This window comes from Saccopteryx leptura, chromosome 1 (assembly GCF_036850995.1).
Source record: "Saccopteryx leptura isolate mSacLep1 chromosome 1, mSacLep1_pri_phased_curated, whole genome shotgun sequence".
NCBI classification, from domain to species: Eukaryota; Metazoa; Chordata; class Mammalia; order Chiroptera; family Emballonuridae; genus Saccopteryx; species Saccopteryx leptura.
In genome coordinates this window covers 252,171,340-252,180,736 of record NC_089503.1, presented here as the reverse complement: position 1 = coordinate 252,180,736, position 9,397 = coordinate 252,171,340, and the positions used below count along the sequence as shown (strand labels likewise).

The 9,397-nt window shown below is 53.5% G+C and overlaps 1 protein-coding gene across 5 annotated transcripts; it reads right to left on the bottom strand.

Annotated features, from left to right (window-relative positions):
- Positions 1-221: 221 nt before the first annotated feature.
- On the bottom strand, positions 222-9,081 carry S1PR2 (sphingosine-1-phosphate receptor 2). 5 transcript variants are annotated; one of them, XM_066346745.1, is made up of 4 exons: positions 8,404-8,897; positions 7,603-7,644; positions 3,048-3,088; positions 222-2,688 (listed from the first exon to the last, which is right to left on the bottom strand). In XM_066346745.1, the coding sequence occupies exon 4, from the start codon at positions 2,644-2,646 to the stop codon at positions 1,588-1,590; it is 1,059 nt and encodes a 352-aa protein (XP_066202842.1). In that variant the 5' UTR covers positions 2,647-2,688; positions 3,048-3,088; positions 7,603-7,644; positions 8,404-8,897; the 3' UTR covers positions 222-1,587. The 5 variants fall into 5 exon arrangements, with proteins under 5 accessions (XP_066202842.1, XP_066202829.1, XP_066202839.1 ...); XM_066346732.1 differs by lacking the exon at positions 7,603-7,644 and having other exon boundaries at positions 3,048-3,375; XM_066346742.1 differs by lacking the exon at positions 7,603-7,644.
- Positions 9,082-9,397: the final 316 nt, after the last annotated feature.

Here is a 9,397-nt window from a genome sequence, read left to right as displayed (position 1 = left end):
CTGGACAACTGCCCTGAGGAAATGGCAGCATTGACCCCGTTTCCACAGAAGCCACTGCAGTCCTGCTCTGGGCAGGGATAGGGTGGGGCACAAAATGGGAAGGCTGGCAAAGGGTGATGAGTTGCCTGAGATACAGCCACCGCCCTCATCCCACCTCCCGCCAACCACAGGGCACTAATGGGGGCACTACCACATTAAACCTGAAAAGATAAGAGGCATCAGAAAGAGAAATTGAACCATTTATTGGTCTGGACCTGGTCTCAGACATGGGGTGGGGGACATCTGGAGAGCTGAATGAGGAGAGACAAGCCTCCAACTGGCTCCTTGCCCCCCAAAGACCCTCCCAGCCTTTGCATTCACGAATCATTTTGAGGCATGAGGTTTCCTTCCCCAAGGTGAGCTACAGCCCAGCTCTCAAATGAGGAAATGAGACAGCAATTACGAAAGGGTCTGTGTGGGCCTAGAACCCTCTTTGGCAGCTCAACACAGCACAAGGAGACAGAATAGCATCCGTTCTGGTGCAGATGGGGATTGTAGGCATCACACACGCACACACACAGACACTGACAGACACACATAAATATATATTTGTACCGCTATGACCCTTCTATCTATCCACAGGATTTAGCAAAATCTTTCTAGAGCAGGTTAGGAGAGAGTCCCCACAAATGTCCTCGGCACCCCCACTCCCTGCTCTGCTCACTACAACTTGAAAGGAGGCACAGTGGGCTTAAGGCTGCCCTGTTTTAGGAGCTGGAACCTCAGCTGAGGCTGGAGATGGGAGTAGCCTGGGGTTGTTTCGGGGGGTGGAAGCATCATGAACTAACAGCTCTCCTAGAACTTTCTCAAGTCTCACCCTTGAGAGATCCAGCGCCCTCCTCAGCCCCCAGATAGGTTTTATCAGCCCTTGATGATTTATCTATGCCCCAAATAGTGTAACTGGCTAAAGAGTCTGAGAATGGGGTTCAGCCCCCCCCCATCCACCCTATGGTTTCCTGACAGCTTGTGGAGTAAGAGGAAAGGGAAGAAGTGGCCAAAGTGCCAGCTGGTAAAAATTGGGGAAGCTGTGGATTTGAACCCCAGGAACTGTTAGCTAGGCCTGCCCCAACAGTCAGGGATGAGGCCTCCAGCCCCTTGGGACAGTGGTTCCAGGAAGGTGGCCTGAGGTTTCCAAGAAAAGATGACAAGGAGGGTAAATTCAGAGAGGAGCATCTGGAAGGGGTGGGGTGGGGGGAGGGTCAGACAGTTGTGTAATGCAATTCTTTCTACCAAGTTGTAAATTGTTCCTGCCTTAAGCCCTTCTTGAATGCCTGCCTGCGCCACCTGGGCCCTCTCCAGGTCCCCCAGACCTCCCAGTGGTCCGGTTCTGAAGGGGTCATGCCAGTCAGGTCTCCAGGACCCTGCTGCCACTGTCTTCCACCTGGTTAGTGCCTCAGCTGGCCATCCCAGGTATGAAATATTTTTCAGTAACGCCCAGGTCTGTGGAGTGGACCATCTTGCTTGGCAGCCCCACATTTCTGTCTGAAGTCACCTGGCACCTCTCCACAGAGCCCTCTGCCATGGTCAGGTTGCCAGCCCACTTGTCCCTCAAGCCACTGTGTTGTCCTCCAGAATTGTGGGCGATGTGGGCATGTGGGTGCCCTTCTCCAGTGAGCTAAAGCTGCGAAGGGGCAGGAGGTGGTGATCCGGGGTCCCAACCTGCCTTCTTTGCGCCCCCGCCGCCCCCCGCCAGCACTGCAGTGGCCGCAGTACCTCCCGCCGCAGGTCCCGGCTGCGCCACGTGTAGATAACAGGGTTGAGCAGTGAGTTGAGAGTGGCAAAAGCAAAGAAGTAGTGGGCCTTGTAGAGGATAGGACAGGAGCGCACAGAGCAGAAATAGTCCAGGACGAGGATGCTAAAGGCAGGGAGCCAGCAAATAATAAAGACGCCTAGCACGATGGTGACCGTCTTGAGTAGGGCCAGCGTCTGTGAGACAGCCACATCACGGTGACTGGAGCGGACCACGCAGTAGATGCGGACATACAGAGCTACAATGGCCAATAAAATGACGGAGAAGATGGTTACCACACAAAGCACATAGTCCTTGGTGTAGAGTGGCAGTACTGTTGAGCAGGTCTCGAGGTGGCCCAGGCAGTTCCAGCCAAGGATGGGCAGGCCACCAAGAACCAGTGAGATGAGCCATGAGGCCCCAATAAGCAGCAGCATGCGGCAGCTCTTGTCGCTGCCATAAGGCTTGACCTTGGTAATGGCCACTTGCCGCTCAATGGCGATGGCCAGGAGGCTGAAGACAGATGCGGAGAGTGTGATGAAAGCTGAGCCCTCACGGGCAAACCACTGCACAGGTGTCAGCTGCAGCGTGACAGAGCCTGAGAGCAAGGTGTTGGCTATAAAGGCCACCCCTGCCAGCAGGTCCGAGGCGGCCAGGTTGCCTAGGAACAGGTACATGGCTGAGTGGAACTTGCTGTTTCGGGCGACAGCGATAAGCACCAGCAGGTTTTCCACCACGATGGCACAACATAAAATGATGATGAGGGCCGAGGCTACCCGACGGGAGAGTGTATCATTTATGTCTAATGTCTCCTTGGTGTAATTATAGTGCTCCTGGACCTTGGTGGAGCTTAGGTATTCCGAGTACAGGCTGCCCATGGTGGGGCTCAGTGGCCGGCCAGGGCCATGGAGCTGTCAGAGCTGCAGAGAGAAGAGACGGACAGACAGGTCAGTGTTATGGCTGCTGCCTGGGCTCTGATTGTGGACATCTAAGTGTCAAGTTTCAGTGCCACCACTCCTCACTGAGTAGCCACATAAAGTCAGAATTATTATCACATCTTCTTTACAGATGGGCAACCCAGAGAAGCAAATTCACTTTCCCAAAGTCTCAAAGCTATTAAGTAGCAGAGCCAGAGACCCGCTCCAAAGCCTTTACAACTTCTAGGCTACATTGTCTTATAGAAGTTCACCCAAATGACATGAAGGACACCAAGTGGACTTCCAGCAGCCTTGCCCACCTACCCAGAAAGCAAGCTGTGGGCAGGAACTAAAGAGCTTACCTCTTTTCTCAAATACACTGGAGCCGTGGGTCTCATGTCACCTGCCAACGTGGGTCAGAGAGATGTTTACAGCTGATAGCACCATGCCCTGTTCATTACCACCCACTGCCCTAGATTTCAGGCTCAGTATAAGCCTTGAGGTCCTGGGTGTTCCCAAGATAATGTCTTCGGGAGAAACCAGGACAACCCTGAGGTTCCAGCATCCCAGAGGTCACATCATCATGAAGGACATAGACCTTGAAGGCAATTCAGGATTCAACCCACTCCACCTCTGATGTGTGGCGGGATCTTGGGCAAGTCACTTGACATGCAGTGTCAGTGTCCTCATCTGTGAAATGGGAAGAAGAAAGCCCAGTTCACAGAGGTGATAGAAAAATCTTGTTAAGTGCTGGCTGGGTAGTTCAGTTTGTTAGAGTGTCATCCTGATACACTAAGGTTACAGGTTTGATCCTGGGTCAGGGTACATATAAGAATCAACCAGTGAATGCATAAATAAAGTGGAACAAGAACAACAAACCGGTGTTTCTCTCTCCCTCCCTTCCTCTCTCTCTAAAATCAATTTTTTAAAAAAAATTTGGCCCTGGCCAGTTGGCTCAGTGGTAGAGCGTCGGCCTGGCGTGCAGGAGTCCCGGGTTCGATTCCCGGCTAGGGCACACAGGAGAAGCACCCATCTGCTTCTCCACCCCTCCCCCTCTCCTTCCTCTCTGTCTCTCTCTTCCCCTCCCGCAGCCAAGGCTCCATTGGAGCAAAGTTGGCCCAGGCACTGAGGATGGCTCTATGGCCTCTGCCTCAGGTGCTAGAATGGCTCTGGTTGCAATAGAGCAACACCCCAGATGGGCAGAGCATCGCCCCCTGGTGGGCATGCCGGATGGATCCCGGTCGGGCGCATGCGGGAGTCTGTCTGACTGCCTCCCCATTTCCAACTTCGGAAAAATACAAAAAGAAAAAAAAAATTTTATTTATTGATTTTAGGAAGAGGAAAGCAAGCAAGACACAGGGAAGGAAGCATCAACTTGCAGCTCCTCGTATGTACCTTGACTGGGCAAGCACAGGGGTTTTTGAACCGGCAACCTCAGTGTTCCAGGTTGATGTCTTATCCACTGCACCACCACTGGTCAGGCTAAAATCAATTTTTAAATTTTTTTGAAAAATTCTGTTGAATGACACATGAGGTATCCTTAGCACATAGCAAGCACTCAATAAATATTATTAGCCTGACCAGGTGGTGGCGCAGTGGATAGAGCGTCAGACTGGGATGCAGAAGGACCCAGGTTCGAGACACCAAGGTTGCCAGCTTGAGCGCAGGCTCTTCTGGCTTGAACAAAAAGCTCACCAGCTTGGACCCAAGGTCACTGGCTCGAGCAAGGGGTTACTCAGTCTGCTGAAGGCCCGCGGTCATGGCACATATGAGAAAGCAATCAATGAACAACTAAGGTGTTACAACAAAAAACTGATGATTGATGCTTCTCATCTCTCTCCCTTCCTGTCTGTCTGTCCCTATCTGACTTTCTCTCTCTGTCCCTGTAAAAATAAATAAATAAATAAATAAATAAATAAATAAATAAATAAATAAAATATTATTAGCTCCCTCTTCCTGCCACACACTGCTTGGGATGGGACTAGGTGCTCTCCACCCAGTCTTTTGGGAGGGGATGTTGACTGAGCCAGCCAGGCAAGATTCCCAACAGCCTGTTCTCATCAGCACCATCTAGCCCTGCCCTTGGACAGAGGGTCCAGAGGGGTAGGCAGGGTGCTGACACACCCCTCCCAGCCAGGATGAAATCCAGATGTGAGGCCCCTGCAACAAACAGGGTGGAGTCCTTGCTCCCCGGTAACATCTGCTGTGCGGAAGGCTGGGAGGGGGTGATAGGATGGGGGAGTCACAGGAGACCAGTCTGGGAGGTCCTGGCTGGGAAGATGGGGCAGCTGTGTTTAAGTCATGTAAAAGGTGAGGGGGCATGCAGCCCCATTGGGAGGAGGGATCGTATTTGTTTCCATGAAAGCTTGACTCACTCCCCTCTCAAGAAAAACCAATCCGTGGGGGGAGGTGGGGAAGAGGCACAGAGAGGATGTAAGGCAACATCATGGCTTCCCTCCAGCTTGGGCTGGGGGCGTGTCTCAGAGGAGCTGGTGCAGTGTCTACTTTTCAGGAGGGGAGCCATTAGCTAAATGTGGGTGGGGGATGGGGCACAGGAAGAGCCCTCCCCAGGTCCCGGGAAACATGTCTGGCAAGGCCTGGCAAAGACCACGTGTATGCGTCAGAAGCTGTGTTCCAGAAAAGGCTGGTTAGGCCGGTTCCTTTCAGCCTGAGAGTGATGGGAGGGGCTTCTGGGGTCGTTCAGACATCTATGTCCTAGAGCCCCCTCAAAGGGGTGCCCTGTACCCTGGCCTGACAGAGAGGCAGCTGCTCTCCTTGAGTGAAGGGACATCCATCCTAGTTTGGGAACAGAGAAAGGCTTGTGCACATCCCTGGGGACTGCCGCCCTGCCCAGATCGCCACACAGAGGCCCCTTGTTCCTGTGCAGGACAGAGCCTCGGGCACACCGATGCCCTCTGCCTGCTACAGCCAGCCAGGAGCTGGCTTGGCTCTACCAGACTCACTGTCGGGCCAAAAACAGCATGCACCCTGATTGGCTTATTTTCAATCCTGGCATTGAACTATTCGCTTACTGGCCTGCGATTTCCATCCTGGGCCCAGTTGGGAATCCTCTATAGCTAGCACTACTGATCTGGTCCTTTCCAGGAGGCTAGAGCTCACTTCTTTCTGAGGAGAGTTAAAACTGTGTGAATGTCCCTGAGGAGAGTTTGAACTGTGGTCTGACCGCTAGGTCACCCTAACCAGACATCCCCAGGCTGGCCTGGCCTACTGAGCTCCTCTTGGGGTTTAGTATAGAGAATCAAGGACTGGTCACAGGCCTGGGAAGCATCCTTGCTAATGGGGCCAGAAGCCCAGGGAGTGTCCTGTGGCTGCCCCCTCCTTTTCTGAACTGGGGCCACCACCCTTCTCCAGTCTGGCAACCAAGAGAAAGATTTATGGTCACTTCCTGGAGAAATAAGAAATGCGTTCAACCCTCAAACCCTAGGAACTGACCAAACATTCTTCTATCTTCTTCCCTAGGGGGAAGACTGGGCACCATCCTCTTAATTTCTGCAGCCCCAAGAGGCTGCCAAGGCATCCTCAGGAGGGGTGGCTCTCCTACTTAGACAAGGGGAAACGGTAGCCCACACTATCTCATCTTCCCAACTGGGATTTTGCTAAATAAAGCAGGAGCTTAAGGCAGGTTGGTGCTTTCCATACAGAGGAAGCTGGGCAGGCAGATGCATGCCTTGCCTACTTCTCCTCCCTGTGTCAGGTTTGAGGCCTGGCTACACACAGGGCCCGTCTCCTGCTAGCCTTCACAAAGGTAGACCTGATTCCCTCCCAGAGGCTCAGTAAGAGGTCAGTGGGCTCAAAACCAGGGAATGGCCAGGCCTGAAATCGAGCAAGAGGAACAAGTGACAGGGATTGGAAGGAAGGGCAGAGAAACAGACCAAGATTGTTCAGGGGGAGATTAGGAGGAAGAAAGGCAGGAGGAAGCTCAATGGCTTCCAGGAGCCCCTCCCCCAACTTCCATTGAGGCAGGTCCTGTTCCTATAAGTTGCCCCTGGTCACTTACTGATTCCATGCTTCTCGCCCTAGGGCAGCACCCCACCCTTTCTTTTGGTTTTTCTTCAGCTGTCAGGTTCCCCCCTACACTGCCACTCTCTATACAGCAGCCAGGGGGAGCCCTTTAATTTAGACCTCCAATATGTCACTGAGCTCCAAATTCCTCCACAGCTCCCTCAGTGTCCCCTATGGCCTGGCCCCTGCCTAGTTAGCCTCCTCCCACTCTCCCCCAGGGTCATTCCACAGCAAACACAGTGGCCTCCTATGGGCCAACCTCACTTCAAAGACTTTGCCCCTGCTGTTCCTCCACCTGACATGACCTTCCCCCAAATCCCTGAATGACTCTCTTCATCTTTCAAGTTTCAGTTTTAATGTCACTTGTTCTACCACCAGTCTATTATAGTCACCTTCACCAAGCCCTGTCTGTCACAGCAACTTGCTTTGTTATCTTCATAGCATTTGGCATTTTAAAAAAATATGATTGTACAATATTGCTAGTTTTCTGTCTGGCTTACACAATAGAATGTCATCGACCATATCCATTTGCAGCCCCTTTGGAATGGTACCTAGCATACAGAAGGTGCTCAGAAAACATGTGAGTGGATGAATGGATGTATGAATGAATGGAAGAATGGATGAGTGAGTGAGTGAGTGAATGAATGAACCAATCAACAAACCAAACAACCAACAACAACAAAAAAGAGGCTCTAGAGGGCCCTGGAGGGTGGAGGCTCCTAAACTCAGCCCAGCCCCAAACAGCAGCAAAGAAGGCAGGAGACTCCCTTCCAGGCAAAGCCCAGCCCGCCTTGGACACAACAGGGTCCGCCCCCGCCCTCGGGCCACAGTCTCGGCCTCCTTATCTGGTGGTGGAATGTACGGTATCCACACTTCAGGCTGCTGGGGCCGCACCTCCTCTCTCTTGCGACAGACTCACGCGCGGGACCGCCACATCTACAAATGGGGAGACCGTGGGCTCAGCGCGTGGTGCCTAGCGCATCTGACTAGAACAGAGCTGGGGGAGGGGTGGAAATCCCCGGGTGAGTCAACTCGTGCCAGAGGAGGGGGCGAGATCCTTAAGCTCTGCGGGGCCCAGGACCAAGCGGGACCCGTGCCACGCCCGCCTACACCCACGCCTCATCCCCTGGCCTCAGAGGAAAGAAGAGGCGCCGGTGCCACGCAGTCACGTCCCTTTCCTTCCAGAACAAAGCCATGTCCCCATGAGGGAACTGAAGAAGAATACTCGAGGAAACTGAGGCAGAGAGCCAGATGTGTACATGGTGGGTGACTGTCCTCAGAGGCCCCGCCCCTTGGCTTGGATTTCTCCGCAGCACGCAGCACCTTTTGCCCAGCAGCTGTCAGCCAAGAGGGGCACCCTGTCCACCTCTTTCACACTTCCCAAACTCCCGGGGCACGCTGTCCTGCCTCCCAGTCTCTGGCCAAAAGCGCTCGGATTCCGCCTTCTCGGCGCCAACTTCCTGCCTCTGGGTAAAGCGGTGAGCGCAGTCTGGGGGTTCGCAGCCGAGACAGTGGGGGCAGCCTGGAGTCGTGGAGAGGGCGCACGATGACCACTTCCTCAGTGCAGTAGGAGCACGGCCGCGCCTGCGCGTCCTGCTGTGCCCCCCGACCCCCAGCTGAGCTCCGGGCTCGGATCCCACGACCCAACTGGATCTGGCCGGCCTTTTCTGCTTCCCCCTCGCCACGCACGCTCACCTGTTCCCTGCCCTGGCCAGAGGGGCTTTGGCGTCTGCGTCCCCGGGACGGCCGCGGCTGGGGCTGGGGCTGCCCGCCGGCTCGGCTGCGTCCCGGGGCTGGGGAGCGGGACGAAGGGGGGCGGGAAGAAGCGCCGCCTGGGCCCCCCAATCGCCCCGCCTCCTCTCCTCCCTTTTCCGGAGGCGGTAATGAATTCCAGATGTGACTTGCAGGTCCCTTTGTCCGCGCCCCCTCTCCCGCCCTTCCCTTCCCACCTCCCTCCCGTGAGAACTGGCTGGCTCATGACATCACTCAGCCCCGTGACTTCTTCATGTCGCTCCTGACCAGGTGGCCTGAACCTGAAACAGCTGTTTCCAAGTACAGATATACTCTCGGATCATCCCTAGGACCCTGGAATTGGAAGAGAGCAGGGGTTCCCTTTATTTACTCAACAAGGAGCTGTGAAGCACCTACTATGTGCAGCAAATAGGCATTAAGCGCCTTTTTTTGAGAGAGAGAGAGAGAGAGAGAGAGAGGAAGGGGGAGAGAGAAACGTCGACTTGGAGTTCCACTTACTCATGCGTCGTTGATTGTCTCTTGATGTGCTCTCATCAGGATCAAACCCTGGAACTTCCAACCAGCAACCTCAGCATGTCGAGAAGAAGCTCTAACAGCTCCCCAGCCAGAGCCCTGTGGTGTGTTCATTTAAAAAATGATCAAGGTCTCTCATTGTGGTTTTAATTTGCATTTCTCTAATGATTAGTGATGTTGAACATTTTTTCATCTGTCTGTTGGCCATCTGTATGTTCTCTTTGGAGAAGTGTCTATTCATTTCTTTTCCCCTTTTTATTTTTATTTTTATTTTTTTATTGATTCATTTTAGAGAGGAGAGAGAGAGAGAGAGAAGGGGGAAGGAGGAGGAAGCATCAACTCCCATATGTGCCTTGACCAGGCAAGCCCGGGGTTTTGAACCGGTGGCCTCAGCGTTCCAGGTCGACACTTTAGATTTTATTTT